A 16645-nucleotide genomic window follows, 5' to 3' on the forward strand; every position below is an offset into this window, starting at 1 on the left:
GTGGTGGTGACTAGCTGCCTTCCCTCTAGTCTTACACTACTAAATTAGGGACAGCTAGTGCAGATAGCCCACGTGTAGCTTTGAGCAAAATTCATTAACAAACAAATAGTCCACTCTTCTGCTCCCTTCTTCTTCAGCCTCATACTTCTATCTTCCATTCAGTTGTGTCATCACTCTAGCTTCATATGTGAGACTGGTCTAGTCCCTTGCACAATGGTTCGGATTATTTTCATATGTAGCCCTCCACCTGTCTCATTCTGTTTGTCAGTTCTCCAAAGAAGTTTATCGATGGAAGTGGCATATTTATCGCTGCTTGTTTATGCATTGATCTGTTTTGTCCTTCTGTTCTTCATATGGCTTTAGACCAGGGCTTGTGTATCTTGACAATTGCTGGTTACTGAGCAGCAATCTCGGCTACTTTCCAGTTTCACATTTCTGTTGGGTTTTTTTCTTCCCTTGTCTTTACTATGCTCTTTCACTCCTTTCACCTCCATTGACTTTCTCATTCTCCTAGCCTACCTGACTGGGACCATTATGTTGTTCTCCATGCCCTTACCCTACACTCTTTTTTTTTTTTGAATCTGGCTTCCTGTTCATTATACTATCTGTCCCTTAAAACATGTTATTTCTTCTCTTTCTTGCATTCCATTCCATTGTTGTTTTTTCCTTTTCTACTTGGATTGTGCTTTTCTCCCTAAAATGTCTGTGGCGTATGAGGGTAAAGGTGAATTAAATCTTTTTTCTTTTCTTTCCGTTTCACATCTTTATTCCCAATCACCTTCTCTATCCTGTTTGTATGGTTTGTTGTTATGTTTTTTTGTGGTTGCAGATCCCTCATTTTCATTCTGTGGAATCCTTCAACCTCTTGTGATCTTTATTCTGTTACTCTCTGATGGGTCTGACAGCTTATCAGTTTATCATTTTCTTCATTGAATAGAGGTGCATGTCAGCATTTCCAGTTGACCTATTTTTAAAAGCAGGCCAGCACTAGGTTTTAACCCAATGGCCCTCAGTACCATTTTTAAATTCCTTTCTGTACTTTATTTTCAATATATATTAATGAAATTAACATGTATATATAATGTATGTAATAATTTGAATTTTTTGTGTTATCTAAGTTATAATTACTTATTTCAAGAAACCTTTTAATAAAACACTTAAATTTCAGTTTTCTTGTCACGTGACCCACACGCTATTGAAAATCTCAACTTCAGCAGAGGTTCACTGTTAGCCACATAAGCTGGCAGTGTACATGTATTTGTAAACTATGGATGTTTGACCTACTTGCCATGTGATACCAAAGTTTACAACTGCTTTGTCTGGGAAACAGTTGTAACTTTTCCAATCCTTAATGGGTGCCATGCCCACCTTCTGTACTTTGCCTTGAAATCTACAGTGTACACGTAGTTTGTAGAAACAAGTGTATATACTCATTAGAAAGAGATCAGTTTACACTATACACCACCAACAGTTAATTTGAAATTGGTGCACAGTTTTCCTCAAAGTGTACTTGTAACTGCTATTAGTATTCTTGTCTGCTTGATTGACTATAGCATTTACGGTGGTTTCTTATTATAAGTATGCTATAGTTAGAGAAACTGTTGAATTGTATTTAGCTCTTACTATTATATTTTAATTAATTATGTATTATTTGTGTTTTAAGAATCATATTTGAATGGTTTAATGATTTTAATAAATGTAACTTGTTGCTTGGATTGTACAAATGAATAATCAAGATGGGGTCATTAGCATGTGCAAAGTGTGAGTGAAACGAGTCTCTTCACGGAAATCACAGTGTAATAATGATAAAGCCCTGCAGGCACCTGTCGACATATCACCATTATTGATTAAAAACAAAGATTTGAAAAAAAAAAATTAAAAATAAACTATAAGTGAAAAGATAAAGATGTGAAATTATGCACATTAAAAAAAAAACAAATTTCAAAGGACTTCTATGAAGAGCTAACAGGTATGTACATATTCCCATTTTTTAATTTTAAACATTTGTTGCAATGTATGTTGATGATAATAGGTAGAATTAGTCATATGGTAGACAAAATGGAAAATGAAATATAAATGTTGACCTTAAAAAACTTCTGATATTCATTTAGGAGGTTCCAGAGATTATGCAAGTGAAATGGGAAACAAACTGCAAGATAAATAGTATTTTTATACTACATTGTCTATTGGAGGAGATTTTTTGGGCTTACATGTGGATGACCTCTCGTGCCTTTGTTGCACACTATCTATCATTTGGCTGTTTCTTCCTCATTGGGTTATAGACTGCCTTTGGTCACTACTCTTCACGCAATGTACTTTCTCTGACTGGTTTAGTCATTTCAGTTTCTTACCCTTTTTATTTTACAAAGCCCTCTAGTTCCTTACAGAATTACCTAACCAAAATATGCACAGTATAAGGCTGTTCTGGCTTGATATAGTGCTCATCCATGAGACCACTTGAGGTATCCTCATATTTCTCATTTTCCTAAACAAGGCCTGATCTAGTCCATAACCCCTCCTGGACTAGCATGAGTAAAGCATGTAGGAGATTCCTGCTCATCCTCCATGCCTAATTTAAAACTTAGTGCTGGCCTGCTTTTAAAAGTAGAATTTTCGTGGTCACACTTTGCACTGTCTTACAATAATGTGCCCCTCTGGACTTCCTGCCTTTTTTTTTCTAATGGAACATGGGAGTCTTTGCTACTCACTTGCTCCTAGTCACTGGGGAGGTGGACCGTGGATGCTGCCTCCTGAGTGTAACCAATGCCACTTAGGGTGGTGATGTTCTGTCCATGTAGTACATTTCACCCCTCTGCATGGTCTGGTACTGGATTGGTGCAGGACCAGCCAACATAAGTCCTCACTCAGTTGCAGGACAAATTTTACTTTCCCATTCTGCCTCACTGGACTTGAAGTGTTGATGGTAGGGACTCTCCTCCTATCACAGCATGGATGCTTAATTCAAGGTGAAAAAAGCCTAATGCAGGTTCTGAAGTGTGCTTGTATCTTCTGCCCATTCTTGTGGCACTCCCTTTCTGGTCAAAGAGTGTACCCTGCTACAAATAAAGTGTAGTCTCCCATGGGTGTGCCCCTATGCTATTCCAAGGTGTAGGATATCTTAATGGGTTCCCTATGGTCACTTCCTGAAGGGGCTCATCTAGGTAAAATTTTGCACCAATCACCACTCCACCACTTTAATTGCTTCTAGCTAAATATTAGAAGAGGTTATGTATTGTATCAGAATACCTCTTCTCACACTTCCCACCCAGCCTTCCCAATTCTGGTGCATCTTACTTACTTGTCCTAATCTCAAAGTGATGATTTAAACAATCAGTAAAGAGGAAGGGGGTGTCACACTACTTTTGGAAGACAGTTGTCACATGCTCGTTTGCATGTAAAAATGCAGCAATATCATGCGGAAACACGAAGTAAGGTGGGAGCCTCAAGGTTAGTAGTGGACAAAAAAATTTTAATATAGAGGGAAGAACTGAGTTGGAAAAGCTAGATGTGAGAAGAGTGTGTATCTAATGGAAATACAGTTTCAATGTTGGAAAATGTTAACTTTCATCACCTATTGTCCACAAACTCATAATGTATATAAATAAATGGATCTGTGAAGATAGACAAGAAACAATTTATTCTAGAATGTTTCGTTTTTTTTCAGCCAAGCAAAGTTAGACCAATGAGTGCATACATGTTATGGTGTCGTGAAAATAGAAAGAGGATTGTGAGGGAGAATCCACAACTTGGTAAGTTGTTCTTAGTATCAAACCATCAGGTAATCATAGGAGTGGAAATAGGACCTTTTAACCAAATGTGCATAAGTTTGGTTCATTCAACTGCCCCCATATTTTAGAAAGAATGTTGACTGTAATTCTAAACTTACTACATGTATCTACATGAAATTTTGCAAGTTTTTATTATCCCTATTGCCATGGGTATCCTTTATTGTGCATGACACAAGGTTTAAGTGTCTTACATTTAACATTTTATTTAACTACTTTTTGTTTATATTATACCAAGTAGTATAGCATAAAATCATAGCTAATAATCCATAATTTAATAAAATTTAAGTTTTAAGTTCTTAATTTTATATGACAATATTTAAAAATGTTTGAATTTCCCCTAGTGTGACAACCGTGGCACATTTTCTCTAGGTATGTCCTCTTCTCTATTTTATCCACCACCCCTCCAATAATTACAAAATTAAACATAAATATCATCTATAACCAATAGAAAGCCAATGTTTTCTTCTATCAAATTACTGTTATATTATATTGTGTTCTGAACAGGTAATCGTCAATTTCACTTGTAATAAAAGTCTCGTTCCGATGGGAAAGACAACAACTAGCTTGGATGAATTTTTAATGACATTTGTCACATAGTTAGAAAGTCAGAAAAATTGTGATTGTTAGAGGAAATTGTATGCTTTTAGCATGTTATTATTGTATGTTCTTTGGTTCATTGTATAATTAAATAAAAATTATTTTGTGCATTACTACCATTAGTATAAAAAAAGTAGGGTTAATAAGTGTCATGGACAGTCAAGAGCAAAAAACAGACACGGGTAAGTACTATAATTCTAGTTTTTCATGTTTATTCTTTATTTATTATTATAAAAGTAACTAAAATGTAAAAATAGGGATCTCTTTTAAGTTGGTTAAGGTTAGATTAGATAAAATAAATAATAATAATATAGTAAACATATTTCAGGAAACATGCATGTGAGAAGCTTGGAGTAGCTCATGGGCTATGTAATTCGATAGTGTAATGTGAGCTGCATGTTCCCCCCAGTGATTTACAACTTATAATAGCAAAAGTAGTAGTTAGACACTGTTCAAGCGCAATAAAATGATAACATTTGATTATAAATAGATGTATACTGTTATGATTTTAAAGTTACTTAGGATAAATGAATGTAGTTTCATGTAAAATTTTAAGTCATTCTAGAAAGAAAAAGAAGTTAATTTAGATTTATTTCGATTTTTTTGGTAGTTATGAGGACAGTCAAACTGACCAATCTTGTATAGAGAAAATAACAGATAAAATATAAAGTTTTACTGAGAACAAACACTTGAAATGTATTTAAGAGGTTTAGAGATTACACAAATGAAATTTGAGATTTTTGAGATGAAGAAAAGTATTTTTAATCTTAACATGAAAATCATTTTGCACACGGAGTATTCAAAACAAATTCTTGATATATTCACAGACAAATATTTTACTTCACTAAAAAAAATATGATTTTTTATATGTGAAAGACGTATAATGTTTACTGAAAGACTGCCAAATTTTGTGAAGATATACATGCTATATTGAAAGTTAATAGTATCAAATCTATAAAGACTGTGAACGAGTACAAAGAGGTCACATGCTCGTTCAAATTGACAGAGCCTGTATTGAGAGAGTTAACATATACAAGTCTGTTGTACATAAAAAATCAGATGTGTTATAAAAGTATGCGTTCTCAAGATACGTGTGAACTGGTGACATCTGTCTGACTCAGACTCTTAACAAGTAGTAGTACAACGCAATGAAGAATAAAAATACTTGTCTATCATACAGTTTGTATATTACATTTTCAAAACATCTAGAATCTTACACATGCATGTTTAGTTTTTTTCTGTATTTTTCTATATTGTATTTGTTAATTACTCTCCTCTTAACACACACAATTTCTAAATTGATAATGTAGAGTAAAATTAATATCTGGTATTTTTGATATCAAATAACTAATACCATGTTGAATGCCACTTTGTAAAAGGTTGGGGCATGTACACTTGGAATCCCAACCATGCACATAGGGTTAATATTGATGGAGTATTAGATGTATGGGGTTTATCTAGCCTTTAGTTATGCAGACTTATGGATGAATGATTAGGTGACAGAGTGCCCAAATAGAAGAGGGTTATTTTGTTTAAGTTAATAGTTAGATAAATAGGTTAATTATAAAAGAAAGTACAGCTTGACTCTTTGATGATCAAATGAATGAATGTTAAGATTAGAGGAGTGAAATATATTTTAACAGATAAATCTTGAAATATATACCATATTTTTTCAGAATATAAGACGTACCCTTATTTTGAAGACAAAGTTTTGGGGAAAAAAAAGCTATAGTTGCATTTGAAAGATTTTTATTGAACAAAAATTCAATTTGATACTTCAAAAATTAGTATATATTGTTCTAAATACAAGAGAGCTCAAAACATCAAAATGAGAAAATACCGTAAATCAAAAAAAGTTTACTGTTATTTAGTTTGATTCAAAACCTACAAAATCTTCATTGCTTTCACTGTAATTTATTTTTTTATTATTTAGGGAGCATTATAAATAGTTATGTTTTTAAAAGAAAAAAAACTATTGTTATAAATAACACATTCAATTAAACTAAACTATGCATGCCCATTTAAATATATTTACACATGGCTTGTGTGTATATCTTATATATACATATATATTATTCATACCTTCGGTGTTTAGGAAGCAAGCAGATTTTGACATCAAATTTTGGGGTAAAAAAGTGCATCTTATACACCGAAAAATACGGTAATTAAAGGAAGTACCCTGTTATATAAAACTTCAATCTAATTTATTTTCAGACATACAGAGTGTATTACCTATGGTTACAATGTTTCACGGGTTAACTTGGCATTATCAGGTACAACAACTATAATGAGTGAACTTGTAATCTAGATAACATGAAAAAATAGTGGATGAATACATTGGAATTTGATTTGTTGAGCTTAAGACTACAGAACATGAAATAGATGTTGAAAACTTGTCAATATGCTGATGCTGTTGTATTTTTGTACATGAGGTGTCTTGATCATAAAATCAGTCAAAGTAATATATACAACTATAAATTATGTCAAAAATTATGGAAGTTTTGTTACTCCAAAGGTTGCCAAACTTCATATACTTTTAAAGGTCAATTTAAGCTGTGCTTATTGGGAAAACAAGCTAATGTTGAAATTTTTATATTGTTAGTATAGTGATATAATTGAAACACACACAAAGTAATTTTAAAAATACATATCAAAAGTTCTGTTATTCTTACCATTGTATTAGAATTTGTGATAAAATTCAAACAACTCAGCTATTACATTGCAATATGGCAGTATAAACTTTTAATATTGAGCTAGTTGTAGTCTGTTAGTTTTTAACAACTTTTTAGTACTGAGAATGACTTATACCATCATAAAGTTCTGTTTCTTCAAAATTATTTAATTACCATTGTACACTAATTACCTCTTGCCACTGCTGTGAATATTTCTGTGCCTGCCTATGATGCTATCATTATTACACTATAACCCACCACCAGTAGGAAAGTGACACATCTTGCAGGTGTAGTAATACCCACAGCCACCAGCATTTGAATAGATGTATTATTCTGATGAGTTAATGGCAATTTTGCACTTATTATTTTAACCTTTCATTACCAATCGTACTCTTTCTTTCCTTAATTTTTTTATTATATGATTATAGGTATACCAAATTTTAAATACTGTAGTTAGAATTTTGATTCAAATTATCTTGAATATTTTTTTTTTTTTTGTAATTTTGGAACATGTGTCCCATCATCTGTGGTAATGTGATAAGATTTTTTTGATAATACTAATTCCCATTATTTTAACCCAGCATACAGGATTTGTTAAGTAATCTTCAACATTGTCATTTAGGCCTATACACTATTAACATACTAACTTTGAGGTTCTGATATGTTCTAACAAGAATCATCTGATAATATAATAGTAACTGGAAACACTGTGGTTATCTGTGGTGTTCCTGCCATTGTGCACCAGGTGATTAGTTCCACTCTGATTATGGATCCAGGATTCCCAACCTCCTGTTTCTGGTACTTCAGCTGATCCTGCCCCAATTTTTGATAAGTTTCTTTTTCATCTCTGCATGGGTTACATGTGTATCTTTTGGGCTAGCTTGTTACATGAACCTCCATCACTTGAGTCTCCTCTTTCAACTTGGGGATCTCCTTTTTTTCCTTCTTTTCCCCTCTTTCATTCTCCATTGTCTCCTCTTTGTCTTTTACTTACTCAACTTCTTTGCTGTCGGGCCTACACTTTCTTTTACAAGTTTTTCATTGTGACCCTGTCAGCTTTATTGGGAAAACTTGCAATTTTTTTTTTCACTTCTACCCTTTTTTTGTGATGAGGTTTTTTCGGAGATTTTTTTTATAGAACAGTCATCACTACTTACTTAGGTTTCTTATCCTCTACAGCCTTGTTGGGTCACCCTTTATTCTATTCCGTCTTCCTCTTATTATCCAATGCCCTTCCCCCGAGAGCTGGCTGTCATGAGTCTATTAAGTAACTTATATTTGAAGCTGACCCTTGGCTCTGGTCTAGTGGGAGCTCAGCCCTTCCACTGAGGACTCCCTTTGCTGCAGACTACTGGGTTACTCAGATGCTTTCTTAGTGGATATTCCATGTTCTTCCACTCTATCTCACATAATTTAGGATGCCACTGAACAATTCCTCGACCCCACTCTGGGGTTTTACTCATGTCTTTTTGTCATTTTTACAAAGACACCAGGTTGATGTTCTTGAACCAACATTGATCTTTCCTTAGTTTGAGATGGATGGTTTACTCACTCTGCTGTAGGTACTTTCCTGTATTGTGGAGGACCCAGATCGAGGACTCAAATGCCTTCTCTTCATCACATTTTGCTTCCTTCTGTTCACAGTGGTCAAACATTTGATTCACATCCCTTCCTTTCAAGTTGGCTACAGTTCTATGTTTTCCATTGGGCCTAGTGAACTTTTACTCAGAATTTACATTCCTAAGCCTACTGTTCTAATACACTTATGAACATTTGACCTCTACTAGCTCCATCCAACATGAATCTCAGTACTGTGATCTCCCTTCTACTTTGGAATTCATCTTATATGGGATAGTTGGTTTAGATGTCCAGTTCATTCTTAACCCCCACCCTATCTCATTCACTTGGGACTCTTTCTCAATTTGTATGTAGGGCAGGTGCAACCTACTGTTTTACATCTTTGAGATGTGGAGCTTCTGATACCAAGGCTTACATATCTACTTAATATTTTGTAGATAGGATTTGTCTATTTTGAGGGCTCTCTCTTCTCTTATTCCTTTTGGATATGTCCATAAATTTCTTGTTCAGTTGATTATGACCAATCCAGGAAAGTATTTCCAGAGATAAAATGCCTTCATTTCACCTCAGTGTTGTGGTGAATTCTTCAATCCCAAACAATCCTGGACATTCTTCTTCATACACTTCATCTGGACTTGCATCTGTTTGTAACTCCAAAGGCTCAGCATTAAGTCTTAGGTCTTATAACACACAATTGTAGATTTTCATACCAGTGTTCAACATAGCATAGGTGGCACATTTTGTTTATTTGTGCTTCATGATAACCAAGCTTATAAACAAAACCTGTCAACTGTAGTACCAGGCTGTACTACATATTTTCCACTCCTTTTAGTTTATAGTTAAGATTTCAAATATTTTCTTTTCTCTATAGCTCCCAGGGTTGGAACATATCATTGGTCAAACCAGTTACCAACTTTCACTTTCTCCAGGGCTAATTTGGTCAAGAGAAAATTAGGTACCTTCTTGTTTGACTTTCTTGCAGAAATAATAACATGCTTTTTAATTAGCATGCCATGCTATTCTTGTTTTGAATTGGGCAATAGCTGAAGTTGAATTTGTCTATGATTTTCACTGCTTGTTGGCTAAATGATCTAATAAACACTGATCACAATTCTATCAGAAACTCAAGAATTTATTGCCTTACTTAAAAAATTGTTGTGATCCGTGAGAGCAAATTTTACACAAATTTCCACCAATATAAATTTTAAAGGAATTGACATAAATCTATGTACAGAATAATAGTTTTATTCAAATCTAAACAGTTTTGATATTGTACCTCTAACTTTAACTTCTATGTAAGAACTCATTAAAGTTCATGCTTTAGATTGCTGATAATAAGTTTATGTATTTTTATGTAAATTTCCTCTGACAACTTTTCGAGTTCTCTCGCAATCTTAGGGGTAACTTTCATCATCATTTCTGTTCTATGTCATTTGACATTTGCCTGTTAGTTAATAATTAACCCTAAGGTTACAGGATATACCCAAAGAGCCTTATACATAACCACTAAAATAACCATAAGTTCTTATATTCATGATGTCAGAAAAGCACTTAGGTGCAAGAAGTCTTGATACAAGATGATAAAAATCCTATAACCTAAGTGCTTTAGAAAAGTGGACCTTTCCCCTTCAGTTTGCCCTTGAAGAAGAAAGGTCAACATTTCGAAAGTGCTTGGGTTATAGGGTTTTTATTATCTTGTATCATAAGTTCTGATATGGTATCTTACCTGTTCTCACATATTAACTTTTCTCATTCAGTGCTGTCCTCTATATGTGCAAATTTATTTTCTCATCACAAGCCTTAAAACTCCTACCTTCCCCATATTCAAAGTAGTTCTACTGTGTTTTTGCATGCAACTAAGAATTTGGCAAACCTCCACCAATAGAAGAGCAAAACATTGCTGATGCAGGCTACTCCCTGCATCCCTCCCCCCTGGAATCCCACAACTTGCCAGTGTCTTTCCAAAGCAGTCTTTTCCTCAAAGAAGCTATTGAACCAGTAAGTCAACCTTCTACAGGTTTTTATTCCATGCTGTTAGTAGTTCCCAACAAGAGCAGGGACTGGCATCCAGTGATATATATGTCTTGGCTCAACTCTTTTTATAGACCTTCCCTGTTTTAACCAAGGTAGGTGTCTAGGATGCATATCTACACATCCCCATTGCCTCACTTTTTAGATAATTCCTTCAGTTTGTACACAGGGGTTGGGTTTACCAGTTTCGTATGTTGCCCTTTGGGCTGGCCATGGCATCTTGTGTGTTTTGTCAAGTAATCAGGGCCTTTGCTCAACTAATCAGTGCGCAGAGCTTGCATTTTCATTATTATATGGACAACTAACTATTACTGGCTTTATCCAAACTGAAACCACATGAACACACACAGTTGCTTCTGGGAGAAGCATTATATAACGATTGAATCATCAAATTGAAGTCCTTACTTTCACCTACCCACAACTTTATCCATTTGGAGTATTTTTTTACTATTTCCTAAGTCGGGCTCAGCTTTCTTCTCGCCTGTGGTCGATAGTGCTTTTAGTCACCAAGATCCTTACCTTTTCTACACTCACTGCATGTGAGGTTCTTTCTCTTTTGGGGATGGGGCTTGCAGGGAAGCTCTTATACCCTTAGATCGTGCTCACGTGCATCCCCTTCAGTGAATGCTGCATGACCAATGGAACCTTGCCAGGGATTGCATCGACTTCATTATCCATCTACCACCTTTCCTCCTAAATCTTTTCCCATGGTTGCTAGACAGAGACAATATCACAGTGGGTGTTCATCTTCCACTTCCTTGTTCTGAGTTGCACCTGTAATCAGATGCTTCACTTACGGGTTGTAGTGGAGGGGGGGGGGTTGATTCAGGTCATTGGTCTCCTGTTAAGATGACCATATACATCAACATCTTGAAACTACTAGCTGTACATAGGGCTTTGGATCATTTCCTTCCCTCTTTATGAGGTAAATTGGTTATGATCCATTCCAACAATACAATAGTTGTTTCATACATCAGTTGACAAGGTGACACTAGTTCACAAATGCTTTTCACACATGTTGCATTGCGTGTCATGTTATTTGTGCATTCAAGCTGGTCCTGGGTAATTTTTCTTGTAACAACCAGATCTCACAGAGTGGTCCCTTGATCCTCAGATTTTCCAGTGGATATGCACACAATAGGATGCTTTTGCCACACATCACAACACCAAATTATCCATGTTTTATGGTCCCCAGTATCTCATCGCCTGGATATGGCTTTAGATGGTCTGAATCAGGACTAGACCAACCTGTACCTATATGCCTACCCACCAGTCCTTATCCTACCCAGGGGATATCCTTCATCCAGTCCACTCCATGTTGAGTACTTCTGATAGCACCTTCTGGCTCTCACCCTCAACCAAACAACACCCCTATTACCTCTTCCTCGTTTGCCTCCATTTCCAGTTTTTCATCTTGCACTTACCACACTTCATCTTCATCGATGCTTTTGTCCAGTCCTTTGCATGAAGATCCAGACTATCTACAGGAGTGGTATAATTTTCATCCCATTCAGTTCACCTGTTCTCACTCAATTGTTTTTCAGAGACAGTGGTGGAACTTTTGCTGCTGGTCACTGTGCCATGGGTTCCTTCCTTTCTGACCAACTATACCTCACGTAGCAGAATTTTACCTGGCTATTTGATTATAACTCCTCAGTATCTGCCACAGAAGAATATCATGCAGCCTTTTTCAACAATTTCTGTTTTAGCAGGTAACACAAAATGTTTTCTTCTCCCACCTTTTCCCTTTGTTATGTTTCTTCCAGATCAGTCATAATCCTCACCCTATAATATTGTTCCCTCTACCATTTATCCCTTGGCCTATGGTCATTGGAGGTTTGACATCTTCGCCATCAACACTTCATGTACTCTTTACCACCACATCTATGTTCTCCTTTATCTGGATCATAACTTCTTTCCTAAGATATCTGCAGCTTGTAAGAGGAACTACTCTTTTACACTGTTTCTCACTTATACTCCCATATACATCCAGGTAGACTTCTATGTCCCATTCATGCTCTTCATTGTTATATTGCCCACATCGCTCCTTTTCATTATTCTCATTCCTGATTATTCTCTCCCTGGAACCCATTCTCTCAGTGAGACCTTTCACCTTCAACCCTTACAGATTGGATTTTTCAACTTATTCAGTTGGCATATACATCTCCATCTTCCAATTTCCAACATCTCTTCCAGGTATCATCTCACCAGATTCAGCATCTTACCTTTTCCTTGGCAGCTCCTCTACATCATCTGTTGAACGAGATCATCCAATCTGGCATGTGGACTACATGTAACATGTTCATCTCCCATTACCTATATCATGTGGCCATTTCTTCCTCATCCAGATATCACTTTCCATGTGATGGTTTAACTGTGAAACAGTAAGTTTACTTTTCTCTCTCTCTCCTACAGTGTCGTACCCCTTATAGATAGTGGATCCTGTTCAGTGGCCAGTGGTGCCTGTCCAGGTACACTTACTGGCTATCAGTCACAAAATCTGCACTATACAGCCAATTGCATAAAGAGCATAAAGAGGCTGGTGTAGCAAGTAGTTTGAGCAGTTGGCTGAGGTGTCCCAACAGATTAAACTACTGGGGCTTGACCTGCCAACCTATATATATCTATCTATCTCCAGGCCTATAACACATACTGTTGAGATGGGGTGTTCCACAAGACTGCTAATAGGTTTACCTCATGGTTTATTGTGTCATAATTATGCCCATACCAGACCATACTAATTCTTAGACTATCATGAGTAAAGCAGAAGGGGATTGCTGCCCATCCCTGCTGTTCCTTTGATTGAATATATCAGGATGGTCTGCTTTTCAAAGTAGGGTTACCATGGTTTCCCCTTGCACAGCCTGGTGTAGTGTTCCTCTGGACTTCACACTGCATTTACCACCCTCCTTCTGTAATAGTGGAGTTCAGGACCCCTTACCAGTTCCTAGCTGCTGGGATGGTAGACCACGGAGATTTCCTCCTGAATGTGCTCAATCCCAGTCAGTAGAGAGTAGAGTGATTGTGTTTTGCTCCCACTGAATCATCAACTGGAGTAGTTCCACCAAAATGCAGTTCATCCCTCCAGTTGGGACCCTCATCCTTCCATCACCTGGATTTTGGTTCCCAAACAGTAGGTGTTGGATCAGAGCTGGACCAGCCAACATAAGTTCTCATGCATGTGTTGGTAGAGAGCCCTCATCCTACCATGGACACAATGTACTTATTGGTCAGGGTACCCCTGGCATATCAAGCTGAGTTATGGGAGTTTGGTATTGTAAGGAGCTGGACTGACTGACATTGGTTAGTTGGGGTGCCTACCCCTGCATACCACCTGCAGTCATCAACACCAGGAACCAGAATGCAGGCTTGAGGTGACGACAGTAGGGACCTGATGTTGTCTGGTTTTGGGCTGGTGTTGACTCACTAAGTATGGTCTGATGCACCCAAGCCATTTTATACCATGAAGCACATATGTTCAATTTTCCTCCAAAGTTGCTCATCTTACCATTTCCAAGATGTCATTTCACAAGCAGTTTTGGATGTGTTACAATTGTTTTTTGTCAATTTTATGGCACTTACTACCTCACTGGGTGAAGAGTATACCTGATACAGCTGTAATGCAGTCTGCTGTGGGTGTTTCTCTCTCTCATGAGAGGTCACACTCCATGGATGTTCTTTGGATGCTTTCCAAAGGGTGCTCATTTAGGTAATTTTACACCACTCCTTCCGCATTTTCAATGTGGGATTCTAGCTATTATGTGAGAGGAAGTAAGATACCATATTGGAAGTTAATATTCTCCTTCACTGAAAATATATTTCCTATGGGTACTTACCTTCTCTCACACTTCCCACTCTTTCCCCCACTTCTGGTGCTTCTTTTGTGCCTAATCATGAAGTGAAGGTTTGACTGAATAGTATAGAGGTAGTAACCTCTGTCAGAAGAGTGTGTTCCACTCCTATTAGTGGAGGGTTGTCACATACTTTTTTGTATGCGAAGATGCAGTAGAACCACATGGAATGCAGGGTAGGTGTGAGTTTAAAGGGTAGTAGCAAGTAAAATAATTTGAACATATAGAGGGCAGCACTGAATGTGAGAAGCTGTTACATGAGGTAAGTACCTATTGGAAATACATCTTCAGTTTAAGGAAATATGAACATCAGTCATACTATAACTTTTGATAATATATGCATATCTTAACAAAATTTCTCAGACTCTCAATAAACATTACAAGGTTTTATATAAAAAAGTCAGATATTTTAATCAAGTATTTTAACTCTGATTCCATTACTATTTTCATGAAAAGTAGCAAGGTACTTTCGAGAGCAAGTAAGCAGATGTTTTGGACACCACTTATCCCCTACAGTGATATTTTTGTATATATATTATTACTAGTTACTCATACATTCTTGCATTTCAGTGATTTCTCTTAAAACATAATACAGTAAATATGAACAATTATGAATTATTTTGCCCTCATGCATTGTACTTGCTAACCCCCTTTTTGAACTTCACATGTAGAAGGGGTAGACAAATTAATTTTTGTTGATATTATGTATGCATTTTGAACTACTAAAAAATTATAAGTTACTGGATTGATACCACAAAAAAAAACACTTTAACTTGTATGGTTTAGTAATTAAGCTATAAAAAGGTAAAAAAAATCTCATTTCTGATTTGATTATTGCCATAACCACTGCACTTCAAACTTTCCAATGACATAACAACTTTCCCCAAATCAATAATTTAGGAAAACTGACAGTATTATGTAATTCAAAATAAGTGCTTTCAATTACGTATAAATATGTACATGTGGCTTTTAAATCTCAAATCTAAGCATAGAAGGTGAGCATTGCATCTGTCAGAAGTTAGCAAAATGTATTTCCTTTTGCAGGGAAGAATTTACTGTAAGGAATTTTAAAGAAAAATGTGTAAACAGAGCAATTAACCTAGTTTCTGGCTAGATGTAGAAGTATTTTGTACATGTAGTTTTAGAGGCCAAAAGTTAAGATTTGTGAATGCTAGTGTGTCAGGTGACAACAAAAAATTACAATGTACATTATAATGCCTGTTCCATTGACATACATTGATAGAAAAGTTGTTTAATTAAAGTTTGAATGTAACTCAGTAAAACCTTGTGATATGATCAGAAAAGGGTACCCATAACCTTAGGGTTTAGTCGTCGTTTAAGTTCACCAGTGAGAGAAATGTGTTCTTCATAGGATATTGGAGCATAGGATTATATTTAAAGTATGGATTATTATTATTCTTGTGGTGAAAGCTGAATGGTAACTAAAATGTTGTAGAGGTTAAAGCATTATAACTTGGGAATACACTCTTTTAGTGATTCTCTTATGAGCAGATGTTCACATAATTTTTCATATCAGGTTCTCAAATGAGTATCAGCAAAAATGGTTGACTTGCAAAAATTATTCATCTTTTTTCAACTCTCCAGCAAAACAAGTTTATATTAAACTAGCGAGACAAATGAGTAGCAGATCTAAAATTATTTATGAGGTTATTATTCAGCTTACCTAACTAGCTAGCATGGTAAGTTAATAACTGGGGGTCTGTATATATTCAGATATCAAAATGAAAGTATAAGTTACCTACAGGGGTTGGGCAAAATAATGGAAACACCTTGGAAAATCAACAAAATATATTTTAATATGGTGTAGGTCCACCTTTTGAGGCAATTACAGCCTCAATTCTCCGAGGTATTGATTCATACAAATTGTGAATTGTTTCCAAAGGAATTTTAGCCCATTCTTCAGTTAAAACACCCACCAGTTCTTTTAGAGACGATGGTGGCAGAAATCGACTTCTTACTTGAATCTCTAAAATCGACCATAAATGCTCAATAATGTTGAGGTCTGGGGATTGTGATGGCCAGATGAGATGCTCAACTTCATTAGAATGTTCCTTGTGCCATTCTTTAACAATTCTAGCTGTATGGATTGGGGCATTATCATCTTAAA

The 16645-nt window shown here is 35.9% G+C and overlaps 1 protein-coding gene across 11 annotated transcripts in view; it reads left to right on the forward strand.

Moving 5' to 3' along the window:
• Positions 1–16645, forward strand: part of LOC106470776 (HMG box-containing protein 4-like) — a 79776-nt gene that overhangs the window by 42645 nt on the left and 20486 nt on the right. For all 11 annotated transcript variants that reach the window (XR_002613128.1, XM_013931344.2, XM_022399415.1 and 8 more), the window contains one exon: positions 3665–3749. Coding sequence is in view for 10 of the 11 variants with exons in the window: in XM_013931344.2 (XP_013786798.1) it covers positions 3665–3749 (85 nt within the window). In the remaining variant the exon portion in view is untranslated. The remainder of the gene's footprint in view (positions 1–3664; positions 3750–16645) is intronic.

Source organism: Limulus polyphemus, unplaced genomic scaffold, assembly GCF_000517525.1.
Source record: "Limulus polyphemus unplaced genomic scaffold, Limulus_polyphemus-2.1.2 Scaffold4213, whole genome shotgun sequence".
Taxonomy (NCBI): Eukaryota; Metazoa; Arthropoda; class Merostomata; order Xiphosura; family Limulidae; genus Limulus; species Limulus polyphemus.